At 37.9% G+C, this 20,915-nt stretch overlaps 1 protein-coding gene across 1 annotated transcript in view; it reads right to left on the reverse strand.

Annotated features, from left to right (window-relative positions):
• The window catches only part of LOC145239998 (inter-alpha-trypsin inhibitor heavy chain H3-like), a 162,602-nt gene that overhangs the window by 93,507 nt on the left and 48,180 nt on the right, over positions 1-20,915 (reverse strand). The window contains exon 2 of the mRNA XM_080103585.1: positions 897-1,057. Coding sequence (XP_079959711.1) covers positions 897-1,057 — 161 coding nt within the window. The remainder of the gene's footprint in view (positions 1-896; positions 1,058-20,915) is intronic.

Below are 20,915 nucleotides of genomic sequence, written 5' to 3' on the forward strand. Positions count from 1 at the left end.
TGAGAAAGTGTTTGAGGCGATAGAGAGAATCGCTTTTACAAGAAGCAGAAAGAACAGTGGATCTACTATATGGACTCAAAGAAAGATTTGATGGGAAAGAAAACCCGAGAAGTTTCAGAGTCGATTTCTTCTCAAAAAGCAGAGAGCCATCCATGAGAATTTCAATAAGAAAAGGGTTACGCGCACGATTGTATGATTAATGACAGTTTTAAATCCGCAACCGAATACTGAAGATTAAAAGAAGCTCAATTGTTATATTTGAAAATGCAAGAAATGTGTATATCCATTAATTTGTTTCTCGACGTGGGAAAGTTTTGAAGTAAAAAGTGACACGATTACAGAGTTGTACATCGTGAGAACGGACGTAAACATAAGCAGATGGGATGTGACGTCAGAGAGTGTGGGGGGAGAGAGATTTCGTGTTAAGTTAATAGTCCCCGGAGAAATAACTAATGGGAACAAACATTAAATACAACAGGGTAATATATAGGAATAACTAGGACCGCTTTAGAGACGCCATCTATGAGAATTTCAGAAAGAAAAGAGATACGTGCACGATTCATGACAGTTTTATATCTGCAACCAAACACTGGAGATTAAAACAGATTCAATTGTTACATTTGAAAGAAATGTGTGTATCCATTAATGCGTTCAGGTTTTGTTTCTCGCCGTGAGAAAGTTTTAACGCATGCGCAAAGCAAAATTCAATTTGATGAATTGATTAAGTTTTACTTCTGTTGCTTTTTTTTTTTTTTCATCGTTTACCATCTGCTTATCCCCCTAGGTATTCGACAACACAAATAATTGTTATATACATTAAAAAATAAATAAATAAATAACGTGAAAGACCACACAAAAAAGCCCTTCCCCAAAATCGTTTCCCCCTTTACACTTACGCGCTGAAGTTGGAGACAAAGGCCGACTCGGGCAAGATGACATCCCAAGTGATCTCCTGTGCATGTTTACCGGGATTGCTCAACTCTCCTGTCAGGGTTGTCCGGGCGAGGCGATACCTGATATCCGAGTGAATCTTCAGGCTGGAAAATCGAGGCTCACCCTGCAATAGAAGGAAAGGAATATATTTATGCTTGTGATGGTTGCTGGGAAACGTATTTTAATTACACAAAAGCCGATATAACGGCTAAAACCCTAGACTTGTAAATTACACAAGTATTAGGTTGGTTCAAAAGATTTTTTCTGAATTAGAAGTTCATCTTAAAAATTAAAAACTATATAGGAAATAATCACATCTTTTGAAAAGCTTACTTCGTCACATCCTTTGAAAGGTTTATTTCGTCAGGTTAAATTTTAAAACTTTAGAAAATCAAATAATGCTGTATACTTTTATTAAATGTAAAATCAGTTTTCACTCTAAGCATATAAGACTTTTTGTGATAACTTGGAAATGTTGTCGAGGGTGGGTTGGAGGAAAAGTAAAAGAACTCTCCGATCTATGGACGACGCTAGATCAGTTTTATGTCGCACAAAATCGGGTGTTCGGATTTGACATGTTATTTACACACTCTCAAATCTCGTCAAATCTCGCAGAACGAGAAGTCGGCATGTTTTTCTTTGGAAGGGAGGGGGCGCCACGAGGAGATAGCTCAGTCTAAAGTGCCGACACACTCCCCCCCATGTTAAATAATAGTTACTCTTCCTTCCTCGTGGTCTAAATCGAAACATGGCTACCTTTTACTCGGTGTTATTTTTCGCTGTAAAAAAAAATTGCTTGATCAAATTAGGTGAATTCTTTTTCGGAGAACTTAATTCCATAACGGATACGTACATTATAATTTTTGTTTTCCAATATTTTTATTTGTCTTGATTAAACTGCACACGTACTGTCTGGTCAAATCTTGCGGAACGAGAAGTCGGCAGTTTTTCTTCGATTTTTTAAACAGAAGACACTATGTAAAATTCGTCCACGTTACCATCTTACCAACTATGTTACCAACTTGTTACCGTTACAAGAAAAGATTGTCTGTAAGCAACGACGGCATTTTGTTGCAGGTTTTAAAGCGTATTTTCTCCCCCCCCCCGATTATCGGTTAGATAATTCCGACATTTTGTTTTTGTTTCTTTTTTTTCTCTTCGTCTAAAAGAGAGAAATTGTACGTCCAATCTCTTTTCTGATTCCAATATAAAGTCAAATCTGATGTGTTTCCTGGTTGGTTCGGAAATTGAATAGGAGTTAGTCTTTTAAAAACAATATTTTGTAAGGTTAAATTGGAAATTATGTACGGCATTATTCCTTCTTTTTTTTAATTATATAACCTAGCAGTTGATCCCGGCTTTGCTCGGGCCCTATGTACTGTTCATAACTTATGTTCATATATATATATATATATATATATATATATATATATATATATATATATATATATATATATATATTAAAATGTGTGACTCATGTCCAGGTAACCTCCAAAATTACAGGTACATTAAAAATTACAGGTACATCCAAAACCTAAAGATACGTACAAAAAGTGTTTCGTTACAAAATTGGCGGAGGAGTTTGATAGAGTCTGCAAAGGTCAACTTTTTCAACTTTGACTTCTTGGCAGCCAAATTTTCGCCCAAAAACTGATTAACAAGCTTGCTGCATATCTGAATACCCTTTATGTAAAATTTCAAAGATTTACCCAAAATTGGCTAAATAGTTTGCTAGAAACCGCAAAGGTAAAATCCTTTGAAGTTTGACCCTTTGGTAGCCAAATTTTGGGCCCAAAACCGATTAAAAACTTGACCTATGTCTGAATACATTTTATGTAAAATTTCAAATGTTTAGACCAAAAATTGGCTGAGTAATTTGCTAGAGACCGCAGAGGTCGATTTTTTTTAACTTCGATCCCAATTTTGACCCTTAACATTTATTGTTTTGGGTTCAAACCAAACTAAAAGTTTGATCAATGTCCAAGGAACTTACATCTAAAATTCCAAGTGTTTAAACTCAAAATTGGCGGTGGAGTTTGGTAGGCTGGAGACTGAAAATTGACAGAGTAATTTGGTAGGGAAATGTACATACACAGGCACACAGATAATTTCACTATATATATATATATATATATATATATATATATATATATATATATATATATATATATATTTGTAGTCATCGACATACAGTCCTGTTTCGTTGTATCACAACTTATCAGTGCCGCTAGACTAGCATCTCTCCTAAGCCAAGGATTGAACCTAGAACCGTCGTGTTGACAGTCGGCAGTTCTCTAATATATATATTCAACATTCGAGTGAGGGAGGCTTGGGTATAACCCACATTATGTATCATCCATATGCAAGGATTTTTTTTTTTCATGAGCTTAGACTACGTTTGTTGAGCGGTTCTAGTAATCGAAAGAGGCGATACTCTCCGAATGGAGTATAGCATCGGGTACGAGTCATCTCAACTACCCTGATTTTTTTCTTACATGGTGATTAACCCGGAACACGTTACTCCTCAATATCAGACAACACAGTTCTGGAATGGAAGGCAATTTTCAGAGTGTCCATGTGTTAGGACACTGTCGAGGGATGCTATGTAATATGGACGATTATTATTATTATTATTATTATTATTATTATTATTATTATTATTATTATTATTATCGTTTTTGATGTCTAGAAAGACGAAAGAAATTTTTAGGATAAAAATATTATGGTAGAAATATATCAGGAATATTAACGTAAGAATGTTAAAACAAACAAGAATGTTAGAACATAAACAATAGAGATGATTTTAGTGACGGCATCAGGTGATCTTAATGTTACATGAGTTAATGATGAAATGAGATAGAAATACACGTAATCAGAGTTTAGAGTTTGCGGTCAGACATGAAAAATCGGACATGTTGACACGAAAGATATCGTCTCCGCGTATTGGAAGCTGGAAAAACTGCGACTTTAGCATAATGTAGAAAATTAAAACGCTTTGCAGCTCCGATAGAAAGTTGAGAATAAAGGTATATCAAATAGATAATCTACTATTATTTGGTTTTCTTCGGAGATGAACTTGAATAATGAGAAGAAATGAAGACACAGCGAAGTGAGGTATGCACTTTGCTTGTGCACTACACAGAATGGATGTTAATGAACTGTTTTATTATATGTGAAACACCCAGATATACATAAACAATAACAGAACATTTTTACTACTAGACGTCACACACTATATATCGCAATGTTAAAGAGAATAAATTATATAGACTGCCCAATCATACAACACATGCTGTGACTTGATCGAAGAAGAAAAGCTAAATTACGTTTTTTATCCATTGCCGTGAACTCCAGCAATTCTAGGTGTGTGTCAACGTAGTAACGACTTGTACCGATCCAGAGCATACTATGCCATTAAACGTATTGCATGTAATCGATATTCGGTGATCGACAGGAAGAGGTGAATGGTGTTTCTCGCAACTATGACCGTAGCGCTAATGGTGATGAAGACGCCGCGCTGAGAGAAAATCAAAGTGTTGAATCTTTTGCTGATCAGTATCTGATCGCGTTCTTTAAGCACCAGCTTAAGATCAAGATCAGATTTGAAAAAAAAAAAAAAACAAACGTGGATACAAGTAGCAACTTGTGTATACAAAAATAAATTGACTATAAGTACATGTTCCCTATATGAGCATGGCGCATACAGTTCCTGGTTTTGTCGGGTAAGTTTATCTTGTTAGCTAGTCGAGTGATGAATTATACTCCGCCTGGTAGTAGAAATCCTCCAAGATGTCAATTCCCAATTTTCATATGTTTTGACCTCGGACTCCCCCAAATTGTACTTATCTTGCAATGGCATCGTCCATTCTACGATCACTATTCTTCTCTTTCGTTGATCTTCCACTTAGACTCACTCCCACTTAGAGATTAAGCTGCTTGTTTTTGGTTCTGAATTAAGTGGAAAAAAGTGTCACCATCCATTCTAGGATTTCTATTCCCCGTTTTCTTTTTCTTCCACTTAGATCTGACTCCCATTTAGAGATTTGGCTGTTTGTTTTCGATTCTGAACTAAGAGGAAAACTGGGCGACCTATTATTTAGAAAGTGTTGGCAAGGTCTTATAACTGATTTTTTTTTATCTCTCTTTTTCCATTACCCATTTTATTCCAATGAAATCTTAGTATATAAAAATATTTATGAAAAACAAATTCTAGAATATGTGACGTGACGGCCCCAGAGTAAATGTGGTATTGTGGTGACTGATATGATCTTAGTTAAGTAACCGATAGACATATTATTTGATGATAATGATAATTATGGCGATGTCAAAACATTGTTAATTCACTACCCGCATAGCAGCAGCAGCAGCAGCCGTATAGCGTATTGGCGTTTGGGCGGTTGGCGTTCGATCCTGGTTGAGGTGGTTGCCTGTCTAGCCGCACTGATGAGCTGTGATACTGCGAAACAGTACTGCATGCGGATGACTCCCTCTCTATATATATAAATATATAAAATTTTCTTTTTTAATACGTATATATATATATATATATATATATATATATATATATATACGAATTAAAAAAGAAAATTTTATATTTCTGAATTTTTAACATGAGTATTGATTAATTATATTAAATGGATTCTTCAGACTACTATTCTCATCTCGAGTGTTATTTTCACAACGTTTCGGTCGATATAACCTCCGACCTTCTTCAGGTGTATCGTGTCGAACTCAGGAATATTTCTGTTGAATTCGGGAATTTGGACGGAATTTCGAGCGGACCCCTTTATTTATTTCACGGGGGTAGCGTGCTCTTGTTCCGTTAGCCATGACTGGATAGAGGTCCTAAGTAATTCGCAAATGTCCGCATGGAACCGTGGCGCAATGGTTAGAATACTGGGAAAAATCAATTGTAAAAGTGATATTCTCCTGAAGGTTGAAGGTTCAATCTTCAGTGTGGGCGACCGAAAAATACAATTGCGAATTACTCAGGGCATCTATCCGGTCATGGCTGGCGGAACAAGAGCATGCTACCCTCATGAAGTAAATAAAGTGTTCCGCTCGAAATTCCGTCCGAATTCGACAGAAATATTCTCGAGTTCGACCAAGATACATCTGAAGAAGGTCGGAGGCTAATATCGACCGAAACGTTGTGAAAATCACACTCAAGATGAGAACAGTAGTCCGATGGATAATAATACATATAAATATGCAATTTTATAACTTTTGAACTCAGATTACCAACGACCCGTCACCATTTTTTAGACACTTTTGATGACCATGTGCCCAGTTTATACCGAATGTAAATTTTTATATTTTTGTATAAATAAATAATGAACTGTACTATCTGTTCTCAGCATGAGAGGTTTTACTAAAACTACAAGCTTAAATCGAAAGTTTTCATGTAAATTATCTCCCTTGAAAATCAAATTTTAAGAAAGTCTTTAAAGCACTATCATATTCTTAAGCGTTTTAGTCAATTTTATTTACAGTTATCGAAAATTATATTGAAAATTTAAATGCGAGAGACCACTGAAAATGTAATTTTAAATTATTAAGCGGGTCAGATCGAAAATCCAACGGCCAGAGCCACTTTTAAAGATGCTCGGACGTATCTAACGATCATCTCCGATTATCGTTAACAAAGGTGAGAAGAGACCAGACATGAAACTGATTAAAAAAAAATGACTAAAAACAATGCCGTTGTATGTGATTATAGAGCCTTGAAGTTAAACGCTTGCCATTCACAATGCCTATGATTTCAAGGGCGTAAATCATCTTTATTTTTCGGTTAAAACTTATCGGCATGACGTTAGGCCAGGTGGTTAAGTACAGAGAGATTCTCATACGAGTCTGAGCAATTGAACCATTATCTGAAATGAAGATACGCGTGGGAATTAAACGACTTATTCTTGTCTGAGCTGATTATAGAAAACGTGCAATATATATATATATATATATATATATATATATATATATATATATATATATATATATATATATATATATATACTGGCATTTCAGCTTTATTTGTTTCTACATAAGCATTAATATGTTGCTACACAGTCATGAGAATGTTTCGATTAGCTAGTTTCCAGTAATTTTGCAAACTTTCCTTTCATATAAGCTGTATCGCTTAAAAAAACTCTCTAGTTACTGATAACTAGCTGACCGAAACATGCTCATAATCGTGTAGCAATATATTATTGTTTATGTAAAACCAAATAAAGAATATACCCTGCTCTACTTCGGTATTGAGCATTCTTTTATTAACCTCGTTACATTTCATTAGTTACTTTACCTCTGGAAAAGAATAATCTCAAATTATATGTGTGTGTGTGTGTGTGTGTGTGTGTGTGTGTGTGTGTGTGTGTGTGTGTGTGTGTGTGTGTGTGTGTGTGTGTGTAAAATAAAAATCTTGACATTGAAAATTTATTCCAATTTAAAAAAAAAAATTTTCTAAACCTATAAGGAAGTTTTCATTATTCAACAAGGAGTACAAATAAAACAAGAAATACCTTATTCCATGGAGTTTCGAAGAGTGCGATTCTTCTCATCATATATATATATATATATATATATATATATATATATAGAGAGAGAGAGAGAGAGAGAGAGGGAGAGAGAGAGGAAGAGAGAGAAGGAGATAGATAGATAGATAGATAGATAGATAGATAGATAGATAGATAGATAGATATAGTTTGTTTATTATAAAAACCTTATTGGTTACATATGTGAATACATGTTTCAGTGGAATCACAATTCAAGGAAAACATTTCATCATGTTATGTTGTCGTATCATAAAGGATATGAGTGTTTGTTGTATTGTCTCTATAATAAAGAGTTGAGTGTTTGTTGCGTCATCTCTAATAATGGATTAGAAGAGATGACGTGTTATATTATATATTTATGCTGTATCATAAAGGGAATCGTGTGTGAGTGACATGTATTTTCAGAACCTACCTCTGCTTCTTCGATGTTGGACTATCTGGAATTTCTCGTCCTGGAGGGAGACGTGATACCTGTTTTTGGATGAAGATTCAATCACTTCAAGACAAGGAATTAGTTCTATAGTTTATTTCACTTTTCCCAGATGTTTTGCAGAAAGTGGAAAGTGAAATCGGATGTGTGGGTTCTTCTTCTACACACGTCAGCGTTCCCCCCCCCCCCCAGTGAAGAGAGGAGACAACGGGAAGCCGTCCGTTGTCTTCTGAGTCCAAATCAAATCGATTCAGCTAACCTTATCACATGACTCGCACGCAATCCAATCAGCTGATCTTAACTTACGGTCAACGTGTCTACACTATAACTCCGTGAGGCTCCGTGTTTTGACAAGCTTCTGGGTTTGACCTTTACTCCTGATCTGAAATGGAACACGTACATCAAGTCTGTTGCCAAGGTCGCTGGAAAGATGGTGAGATCCTTCTACCGCTCCAGAAGATATCTCACTACTGATGCAATTCTCTATCTATATAAAAGCCAAGTACGTCCAAGGATGGAATACTGTTGCCATATCTGGGCAGGAGCTGCTAAAAATAGCCTATCCTGCCTTGACAGAGTACAAAATAGACTTCGTGGCTTAGTGGGGGATGCCCTTTTCTATACCCTGCAACCTCTCTCCCACAGAAGAGACGTTGCAAGCCTGTCCTTGTTTTATCGTTATTTCCATGGCAGATGCTCGTCTGAACTCCAGTCTCTGGTCCCCCCTCGCCAATCTTTCACGAAAAACACCCGTCTAGCTGAATCCACTGTGAAAATTTTCCCCCACTCTTTATCTGTGCCTAAATCAAAACGTGGATTCCATGAACAAAGCTTCTTTCCTAGAACTGCACGTCTGTGGAACTCTGTTCCGTCTGCCTGCTTCCCTCCGGACTACAACTTGGATGTCTTCAAGTCCAATGTTAACAAATTCCTAATGAATCGCCCCCTTAAGTAAACACTTCAGCAAATCTCCTCACTAAATTAATGTACTTGCAATAACCCTTATCCCTGAGTGGCTTCCGGGCCTTGATAAGTGGTGATCACTGTGTAAAAAAAAAAAACTCACCTCTCTCTCTCTCTCTCTCTCTCTCTCTCTCTCTCTCTCTCTCTCTCTCTCTCTCTCTCTCTCTATTCCTTAACAATCAGACAAAAAAAAAGAATCGATTATTTTTGGTCTGATGAAATGTTTTCCTTGAATTGGGATTCCACTGAAGCATGTATGCACATATGTAACCAATAATGTTTTTATAATAAACAGACTATAGACCAGCTCCGTCCTGCACTTAGAACTCTTTTATAATGACGCGAGTTTCATTGGATTTACATCTAGGAAATCAATCGATACAACCATTATACAAACACGCGCGTGCGTGTGTGAGTGTATATGTGTGTGTGTGTGTGTAAATGTGCGTTAGGACACTTCTCAATCTCTATACTCACCGATTTTTTTAATTACACACTTGAAATTTGTTATATAGGATATTCAGACATGTTGAAAATATTTGAATCCGTTTTGATCCGGAAAAAAAGGAGTGCTAAGGGGCCAACATTGAAAAATTGCAACGTGGGAGTCGTCAGATTTTTGTTTGCTTGATAACTGTTTCACGACTACGCATGCGTGGATCGTTCTCATGACAGATTAGTTATGTTAAGAGTAAGCAGATTTTTAAGACACCTTTTTAAAGACCTTGGATTAATGGTTATCGTACTTGACTCATTGTTTTTAGGTTTTGCTCCGATCTCAGCTCGATTTTTTTTCTCGCAAAAAGTGAACTGTGTAGAAAAAACACAATACATGTTATAGTTTTTGAATTAAAATATATTTATGCGTATTTAACGATTGGGAAACGCCGGGCAGCCTGCTAGTAGTATATATATTTCTACAGAAATATATTTTTCAATCATATTTCATTTTTTATTCATACCAATCCTTTTGTTTAGGAAGCTCAATATAATTACAGATCACATAACAAATAAATGACAAAAGTCTATGTGTAATAAATTGCGAACAGACGGGCTTACCTGATAAACGCTTGAGGTGTGCACTCTGCAAAGCGGGCACGTCCAAAGAAAAATGGCAAGATGGCGGCGGCCGGTTAATATTGCCAAGTAATCACGCAAAATCTCGTGTTCTCTCGCACACACGAGAGTTCAGCTTAGCATAAAAACGGGTCACTGTGAGCAAGAAGGGGGAAGGAAAAACGTAGTCAAGACAAAGACGACGCTTCTGACGACTGAGAAGAAAAAAGAAGAAAAAGAGCAAGAAGTAGAAGAGGAAGAAGAGAACGATACATGAGAAGACGAGGTGTGTGCGGTTTTGAGTAAATCGAAACAGACAGAAAAAAAACTCTGATTACAAGCTATCTCGGCTTTGGTATGGAGAAATTTGACATCAGATTAATTCCGGAATTCGATGGCTCCCCCACTGGTCCCTCGGTGGTCGAATGGCTGGAAAAGGCTGAGCGCGTTTGCCGGTTGTGCAAGATTAAAGACCCAGCTATGGTTATCCCATTGAGACTCACTAAAGGGGCTTATGCCGTGTACCAGCAGCTAGGGGAGGATCCGACCATGGAGCAGATTACACAAGCGCTATACGGGGCGAAAGTGCTCGGACTGCAGGTGAGCGGAAGTGCAGATGGCCTTCAATGGGGAAGGAGTGGTGAAATCCCGGAAATCCCATCTACCATCACACGTCGGAGCACGTTTTCCATTTGCGGAAAATTGGTGGGTCACTTCCCTGTGTGTGGGTGGCTCCGAGTGGCTGTAGCGGCCATAAAGCGACGGGCAACTTCTATGTCAACTGGATGGGACGATGAGGTGCATGATCCTGCCCTGTGAAGCATGCTGGTGGAAGTTGTGGCCAGAGTGACCAATGATGACCCTGTACGGGGGAGCTGGTGCGTCGATGGGAGTGAATTTACAGTTTGGGTAGACGCCAGCTCACTTGCCCTTGGCGTTGCTCTGGCGGTCGACGGAAGGATAATAGAAGATGCCTGCTGGCTTCGGCCGGAGAATGACGCCAAGCATATAAACCTAGCTGAACTCGATGCTACACTGAAAGGAGTCAATCTAGCGCTTCAGTGGCAGGCTAGAATCCTTCACATCATCACGGATTCCACGTGTGTGCATCGGTGGATGACCAATGCCTTGAACGGAAAAGCACGTCTGACAACGAAGACGTCGGCCGAAATGTTGATCCGGAGGCGGCTTGCTACCCTAAACGAAACCACTAAGGAATACGACTTGGTCATAGATGTGACACTGGTGCAGTCCTGTTTGAATCAGGCGGATCGTCTGACCAGAGTGCCACGCCATTGGCTAGACCTGCCAAAAGAAGTGAACGAGTCAGCACCTGTAAATTGCGCTGCAGTGGGACATAGACTCAGCCCGGAGCATATTAATGATGTCCATTGCCAAAGCGGGCACCCCGGTGTAAACCGAACGCTTTACTTCGCCAGATTGGTTGACCCCTCTGTGTCTCGGAGGGCTGTGAAATCTGTTGTGGGAAGCTGCAACACCTGCCGATCGATCGACCCAGCACCTGTCCGGTGGAAGAAGGGAATACTCAGTGTGAAGCGTAATTGGGATAAGATTGCGATGGACATAACGCACTACAACGGGAGGCATTTTTTGACGCTTATCGACTGTGGACTATCTAGGTTTTCATTGTGGCGGCCCCTTCGCCGGCAGGACGCGGCTGCCATTATCCATGAGTTGGAAGGTGTGTTCCTCGAGCGTGGCCCTCCTTATGAGATACTCACCGACAATGGCCCCGCTTTTGTTAGTGAGCCGTTTAAACAGTTTGCAGATGGCTGGGATGTCCATCTGTGTTTTCGGTGTGCCCATGTTCCCAGTGGAAACGGGATTATTGAGCGCAATCACAGAACTGTTAAGACAATCGCAGCGCGGAAGGGGTGTACGGTACCTGAAGCAGTCTATTGGTACAACATCACCCCTAAGGACGATGTTTCACCCTCCACCGCGCCAGCCAACGCGCTACATACATACCGTGTCAGGGTGAGAGGTTTGGAGAGCAGCTCACTACCCGAACCGAAGCCACCACAAAAGAACATAAAAGAGGGAGATGTCGTCTGGGTTAAAAAACCCCGAGGCCAGTGCACGACTCGCTACGGAACCGGTTATGTCACTGAAGTGATCAGCCCGCAGGCGGTGCGAGTTGATGGAGTACCTCGTCATATTAAAGACTTAAGATCAGTATTCCAAACGCAGCTGCCGCTTGACGAAGATAGTGAAACTGAATCCGTGACCAGCGACCCATCATTCTGGTTCATGACGGCTTCAACGCACAGCGACACTGAGAGTGGTAGCCTTCAAAGTACTGACCCTCCTGCTGATGATGAAGACCCGGACAGTGATACTGCGATGCTCAGCTTTAGGTTCGCCGACCTTCGTGTCACGGAAGACAGCGGAGACGATGATGAAGCCCCGAATCCCCCTCTCCGAAGAAGCACTCGAAGAAAAAGGCCACCGCCTCTCTGCTCTTTCTGTGATAATGAGATCAGGGGGGAGTGTGTAATAAATTGCGAACAGACGGGCTTACCTGATAAACGCTCGAGGTGTGCACTCTGCAAAGCGGGCACGTCCAAAGAAAAATGGCAAGATGGCGGCGGCCGGTTAATATTGCCAAGTAATCACGCAAAATCTCGTGTTCTCTCGCACACACGAGAGTTCAGCTTAGCATAAAAACGGGTCACTGTGAGCAAGAAGGGGGAAGGAAAAACGTAGTCAAGACAAAGACGACGCTTCTGACGACTGAGAAGAAAAAAGAAGAAAAAGGGCAAGAAGTAGAAGAGGAAGAAGAGAACGATACATGAGAAGACGAGGTGTGTGCGGTTTTGAGTAAATCGAAACAGACAGAAAAAAAAAACTCTGATTACAGTCTATATTCCAAATTTCAAGATGTTGACCATCTTATAATTTATTCTTTTAAGTATGTTGACATGCACAATTCTTGACAATACCTGTTTCGGTTTCGTAGCGCAAAATCATTCATTTAATTATATCAATCAATGAATTTATTCTGCCCTTAACTCCCCAGAAGAAATAGTAACTCTCAATCCATTAAAAGAAAATGAAATGCATATTGGCATGACTACTAATATAGCGACCAAAGGGGAAATAACTCTATGAAAGTAAGAGTTATCGCCCTTAATGGATCCGGAGAAAGACTGGAGAGTTTCAGAGAGAACCGATGGTTGCTCGTTTACACACGAATATTGTTCTGTAAATAATTAATGTTTCTGTCACGAATAAAGTGTATTTAAACTTAAAATGTCCACTTATTATTCAAATGCCATAGTTCCGACATCCCCATTTCTCCGGACACAACATAATTGGCGACATGAATGAGAGTCGATTAAGTACAAAACCTCAAAAACAAAAACGCACATGGTGATGATTTAAGAAATAAAAAAAAAAAAACTGCGTCAGAGAAAAATTCCTTTCTGCACAAGCGGAAAAAAAAACTTTTTACACAATAATTATTTTTGTGGACACAGGAAAAAAAAAACAACAAAATTTATGCACAAACGAAAAGAAAAAACCGGAATTATTTGCGCCATAGATCAAAATTATTGAAAAAATATTGCTGATATTATCTAGACACATTCCAAGAGGAACTCCTGCATTTTCTTAATGCTGTGCTGGATCGAATCCAACAATATGGATTTCACTTTAGACCAGACAAATGCAAATTCTTCCAAACATCTATGAAATACCTGACAAAAATGGTCGAAAACTAGATCCGGACAATATCCAGGCAATAAAGCACATGGCCACTCTAAAGGATGTTTCTGGACCTTGTAGGTCTTTATGGTTCTTTCTTGCCCGAACTGCAAAAGTTATGGTGACTCTGAATAATCTTTTACAAAAAGATGCCAAATGAAACTGGTCAAGCACATGCATAGAATCATTTGAGAAAATCAAAACATTTCTTAGTTCTGATCTATTCCTGACACACTACAGTCCATCATTAGGCATTACTTTTGTGACGGATGCTTCAGACTATGGAGTCGGAGTAGTAATAGCACATTATTCCTAATGGGAGCGAAAAAGCCATTGCACACGAATTAAAGTCGTTGGCGTCTACTGAAAGAAATTATAGCCAAGTTGAGAAAAAAGCCCTAGCAATTATCTACGCGGTAAAGAAATTCCACAAAATGCTATATGGCCATTATTTTACTCTTATCACAGACCACAAGCCCTTAATAAATATTTTTGGTTCCAGGAAAGGAATTTCAATTTATACAGCAAACCGGTTACAAAGATGGGCAACTATGCTTTTAAATTACGACTTTTCTATAAAGTGCCAACCAGGCACCAAAATTGTACCAGACAGATGCGTTATTCAGACTTATCTCTTCTCATCAAAAACTAGTGGAAGACACAGTCATCGCTGCTATATCTGTGGAACCTGCAGTTGTCTCTGCGCTTGTGTCTACAGTGAGATTGTTGCCTGTAACTTTAGAGATGAACCAGACTACAGCCACAGATCCATTATTACAGAATGTTCGACGTTTTCATCTAACAAGCTGGCCAAAAACTGACTAGCAACTTCATTTTTTTTTAGAGATCTTCTTTATCTGAGATCAATGGTACACTTCTTTTTGGAGAAAGTGCTGTTGTCCCATTCAAACTCCAGAACAAAGTTTTCAAACAATTCAACTATGGGCATCAAGGAATTCATCGGGCGAAAGTCTATGCACATGGCTATATGTATTGGTCAAAAACGGACAAGCAATTAGAGGAACTTGTAAAAAGTTGTGCTAAATGTCAACTGGTTGCGAATTCTCCTCGGAAACAACATTGCCGGTATGGCCTACCCCTGAAATGCCTTGGTCACGACTACACATAGACTTTGCAGAACCAATTTAAGGGACAAAATTACTTAATATTACTTAATGCTTACAGTAAATGGTCAGAAGCCTTCCAGATGAACCATACTATATCAAATTAAACTGTAAAGAAACTAGGTTGGCCGTTCCTGAAATTTTAGTTTCTGATAATGGTAATGCATTTAACTCGGCAGAATTTTCTGACGTCTGTGAGCAAAACAGTATTCAGCATCTCAGATCTCCACCTTTCCACACACATCAAATAGTCAAGCCGAACGTTTGTCGACACATGTAAGAGAGCACGCTTGAAATTAAAAGGGGAAAGAACTACTCGAGAGATCACAGAAATATTTTAAGTAGCAACAGAGCTACCTCAAAAGAGCAACAGAGTTACCTCAAATCCCAATGGAAAATATTCTGCTGAAGCACTAATGAACAGAAAAATACGTTTACCAATGGATGTTAATCGTCCATCATCAAATAATCTTCACAAGAGAAACAGGACGATGGAAAATCGTCATTTGAATTTGAATCGTCATTGTGGACACAAGGTCAAGGTATAATATACGAGGGGCGTGCAATAAGTAATGCCCCTGACCCACTTCCCATAGTAGTAGAGCAACGAAACTTGGCACAGTTATTAGTCTTTCTCTACATAGGAACCACACACAGTTATGCATTTCTCCCATCGTTTGATGCAGCTCTGGAGACCGTTTTTGTAGAACCCCCCAGGTTGGTCCTCCAACCACGATGTGACTTCAAAAATCAATGCTGCATCATCTGGGAAACGTTTTCCTTTAAAAAACAACTTCATGGCTGGGAAGAGGTGAAAGTCAGAAGGTGCAAGGTCAGGAGAGTAGGGAGGATGGGGAAGATTTCATAACCACACGCCTGTGCTTCTGATCTGACGACATGCGATCTGTGGACCGAAGCGTTATCCTGCAGGAGGAGGGTACCTTTGCTGATCTTGCCCCGCCTCTTGATTTTGATAGCTTCCCTTAATTTCCTCAAAAGTGAAGCATAATAGGCTCCTGTAATTGTAGTACCCTTTGCCAGGAAATCTGTCATCACTACTCCATCCTGGTCCCAGAAGACTGTGAGTATAACCTTGCTTGCAGAGGGCTGTACCCTTGCCTTCTTTGGAGATGGTCAGTCCAAGGGCTTCCACTGCATTGACTGGGCTTTGATCTCTGAATCATAGTGATGGACCCAGGTTTCATCCTGTGTAATCAGTCTTTTGAAAAACTTTGCAGATTCCACCGTTCACAACATTATTGAATAAAAATATTATAAGTTAAATATGAACATTTGTGCAGAGAAAAACGTGGTGAGACGACAACTATGGATGGTAGTGATTGTTGAGAATGCAGTTAGGAGATTCGAAGTTCCTATCCGTCGCGGTAACCACCTGACGAAGGCCAGAGGAATAGGTGGCCAAAGCGTCGTGAAACAACAACTAATAAAGACGAGAATAATAGTCCGCAATAAATAAATTAATAGAAATATAATTCTTAAACGAAATTATTACGCTTATCGTGATTCGTAATTTGGTGAAAATCAGCGTTATTCATTTTTACATGTCCAACGAGATGTTTTTTTTTGTTTGTTTTTTTACAGTAAATTGCTTTTTTGGTTTATTATGAACTTTTCGTTATAAAAAAAATATGTATATGTGTTAAATTCGGTATCTTATGACTTTAATTTACTAATTATCGTTGAAATAGTGTCAGAAAACTGATAATTATTTTTCCAGAGATTTTTAAAGTTGATTTATTATGACTCAAAATTCAAACTAAATGTTGTTATTTTTGCTTGTACCTGCCTAATAGAGTTTATATTCCATTCTTCTTATAATTTTTCTTTTTACCCTGCCCAAAAGGGGGAGATTAGTACTAGATGCACCAGCCCCGATGTGGCAACAATACTTCAAGCATGGACGAATGGTGGCTGCTGTGAAAATGGATTATCTTCTCTTTGATAACCCAATCCAGAAAAGCTGTACATATCCGCTTGCCAAGTAGACGAGTAGTAAGATTCTTAATTGAATAAAAGATTACTAAAGGGAATCTCTTGTGCGGTTTTCATTACAGTGGCTTTGTAAATATATAGGATACTCTCAGGTGTGAGTAATTTTCTAGTACGGTAGAGGGAACCCACCTTATTTCAGCTGCTTTCGTGTATGTGGGGGGGACACGCTCGTGCGTAATCTACATAACTTATGGAAATCAAGATCCAAGTCGACGCCAGACAGTCATGCTGGTTAAAATTGAAATTAATCAAGTTGTTATTTTTCTTTTATGGCCCCCACGAATTGAGTGCGTCACAATTTATGAACCTTTCTGTTTTTTTCTTTTTTTAGATAGATATTTTTATTAATTTATATCCTTTTTACTTGTAATTTCCTGCCTTTCTTTATCGTAATATCAAAAAAAAAAACGCAGTCTCTTCAAACTGCAAGGATTTTTTTGTTATTGCGTTGAAAAGTAGCCACATCGTTAATGGCGTCTCAAGTGCTGTCCAATTGTGCTCGTCAATATTTCCGGTCATTTCTTGTTCAACAAAAACGTTTATTCTTGTTTCGTTTTGTTTTGTATTTTGTTTTATCACTAATCTTTACGAAAAGAAAGACACACAAATGCGACCGCAAATATCTTCCAGAAGTTTTGTTCGCCCCGCTTTATTTTTAAACAGTCTCAGATTTTGTACTATTTCATTTTGATATAAATATTTTATTTTGATGTAAATAGAAAGATTCTGTCACCGAGTGGTTGGCTAGGTGTGTCAGAAATTTCGTGAAAAATAGTGAATAATTCCACCCCGTCTTTCCAAGCTTATAACTCCTCGAAAAATGTAATTCAAGCCCTAATTTTTTTTTCAATTAAAGGAGCAAGGACCAAGGTTGCATTAAAAAAAAAGTGTTTTTAAAAAAAAAAAAAAAAGGTTTTAAACTACGGACTTTATAGGTAAATTTCTAAAAAAAAAAAAAACACTACTTTTTTGTTTTAAATTTGAATATATATTGACCTTTTCTCTTCAATTTGTGATATATAACACTTTGGTGAGTAAATTAATTATTTACTTTTTAATAGACATTTCAAAATGGGAGGCGTGAATTATTCGACCCCCTGTCTTTCCAAGCTTATAACTACTCGAAAAATGTAATTCAAACCCTAATTTTTTTTCAATTAAAGGAGCAAGGACCAAGGTTTCATTAAAAAAAAGAAAAGAAAAAACAAACAACGTGGTTAAAAAAAAAAGGGTTTTAAACTTCGAACTTTACAGATAAATTTCTAAAAAACACTACTTTTTTTGTTTTAAATTTGAATACATTATTTATTGACCTTTTCTCTTCAATTTGTGATATATAACACTTTGGTGAGTAAATTAATTATTTACTTTTTAATAGACGCTTGAAAATGGGGGCGTGAATAAAAAAAATGTTTGTCTAAAATATTATATTCAGTTTATTGGAAAGAGCATAAAATTTCACATTCACCCTGAAAATATCGTAAAAATAGAATCAATAGAAAAATTTTGATAGATTTTTAAAGTTTAAAAATTGAAAAATATTGAGTTCGTAAAATTCATTACTGTTTAAAAAAAATAATAAATATTTCTATTACTTTTAAAACAACTTTAATAGTTTATTTTGGAAGTATAATCCATAAAGAAAATAAACCCACTTTTAAAAGAGAAATTACGAGTTTTTTATATTTTATTCGCAGTTTCGTGTTAGGGGTGTCAAAAATTCCTACAAAAATTTTTATACACCTAGTGATTGGCTCATCAACCAATCGAATGGCTTTACGTATGAATACAGTTTTTTTTTTTTTTTTTTTTTTACAACAATGTACGACGTCCTCCCTTTTTTTAAGATTACTGTTGTCTATTTTAAATTCCTTTTCAGGGTACTTATGCAGTATAAGGATTCTGCTATTGTGGGATCAACCAAGCAATTTACGGAAAACGCCGGAAAATGCCGAAATGCTTAGTCCGTTAACCCAAATACAAAAGAAAAATAATAAAGAAAACATTTGTTTGTTATCATTGGTTGATTATTTTTTTTTAAAAAAAGTCTTCATTTTAACAAAAAAAATCATAATAGGAAAAAAATATTAAAATTTTTTAAAAATGTTCTGTTTGCTATAAGTTGTGTTGTTACAATCATTCTAATCTTAGGTGTTCTTGGGACAACGTTTCAGTCGTTGAAACTTACGACCTTCATCGGGTGTAAAATCCATGTATTCTTTAAACTAAGGAGAAGGGGTTAGCTCTGTATTCTAAGAAATCGAACTATGGGTTTGAGGATGTGTCCGTAAATTTTTTTTTTTTTTTTTTTTTACATTTTCACCCCAAACAAGGCACATTGCCATTTTGGTGTAGGAGGCTACTATCAAGGGCAACAACTACTGGGTACTATGTTGGGATTTGGGCAGCAAGATGTCGGTTCACGTTACACTTGAACTTCTGCATGTCATTTTGGTGTAGGGGGCTACTATCAGGGGCAGCAACTACTGGGGCACTATGTTGGGATTTGACAGCAAGATGTCAGTTCACGTTACACTTGAACTTCTGCATGTCAGTACAGTTAGGGAAGCAGGGACCTGGAATGGGATTCCAGAGTCTAGCTGTTCTGGGGAAGAAACAACTGGAGCAGAAAGACCTTTTACATCTAGGGATCTCTACTGTGTGGGGTGGGATTTAGCTACCTGTCGGGTTTGTCGAGGGTGTCTACGTTGTGGGGGCATAAGTGTCTGCAGTTCACCAGAGCATTTACCATTAAAATACTTGTAGAACAGGCAGAGGGATGCAACATTTTGTCGATGGGACAGAGGCTGAAGCTTAGATGACAGTTCAGGGGCTATCAGATTGGCGACTCTCTTTTGAACTTTGTCTATGAGCGAGAGACTAGTAGTAGATACACCAGCTCAAATGTGACAGCAATACTCCATAGATGGGCGAATGGTGGCCTTATAGGGGTACAGGATACTTTCGGGTGCTACGGTACAAAGAGCCTACCTTCTTCGCAGCGACCCTAGAAATGCTTTCAATGTAATTGTTCCAACTCATGTTTCCTGTGAACGTTAGGCCAAGCAGTTTGAAAGATGTACTCTCAGATAAAGAGTCACTGGCCATTGCTATTAGTGACAGAGAAGGTTTCTAGTAATTATTGAAGGAAACCAGTTTAGTCTTGGCAGCATTAAATGTGACCATCCATTTTTGTCCCCATTCCACTACAGATTGGAAGTCATCCTCTAGTGTTTTTACCATTTCTTTAGATAAGTGTTCATTTGTTTTCCTGTCATGCCTGTTATAGAGTGTAGTGTCATCAGCATATATACCCATCTCAGAGGCAATTTTGTCGGGGAGGTCATTAATAAATATTGGGAACAATGGAGGGCCAAGGATAGACCTATGAGTCACTCCCGCATTTATATCATATTGTTTAGATGTACGACCGTCGAGGACAATCTGGATTTTTCTCTTATCTAAGAAGGATTTAATTATATTAAGTATTCAACCAGTGATACTGTATGATCTAATTTTCCTGAGGAGACCCTCATGCCATACCCTGTCAAAAAGCTCTAGAGCTACCGTTCTTTCTGGTTAAGTGGCAGTTTAAGTCATTTAGAACTGCTTTAAAGCTTAACCGCTCACTTATTTTTCAACCAAATTTTAAACAATTATTACAGTTTATAGATTACCTTCTCAGCTATATTGTGAATTTGTTTTTCAGTTTTCATTTAGTAAAACAAAAGTTATGATGAATTTTCTGGTGTTCAAAATCGCTTCATTGACTAGTGTTGCTACTAATTCACTGCTGTCACGGAAAGCGAAGTAACAAGTGAAACAGAGAAAAATGAAAGCGTGAAAGGGAGATAATTTGGTGATTTTATTGAAAGCAGATGAGTGCCGTACATTGTTATTACATATGTGCTTATGGGGGCAAAAAAAAAAAAAAAGACTGAAATTAAACAAAAGAACAAGTGGATTTATTGGAAGCTTGGAAAAATCATTAAATTCATAATCCTTTCTTCTCGGTCATGAAATTTCAGCAGTTTTCTAATGATATGCTCTAAATTAAATTTAAAGAGAATCAAACGCTTTGTATGGAAAAAATTAAATGACTGCAGACATTTAATTATT

The sequence above is a fragment of the Euprymna scolopes genome, chromosome 19, assembly GCF_053919585.1.
Source record: "Euprymna scolopes isolate OS-2025 chromosome 19, ASM5391958v1, whole genome shotgun sequence".
NCBI lineage: Eukaryota > Metazoa > Mollusca > Cephalopoda > Sepiida > Sepiolidae > Euprymna > Euprymna scolopes.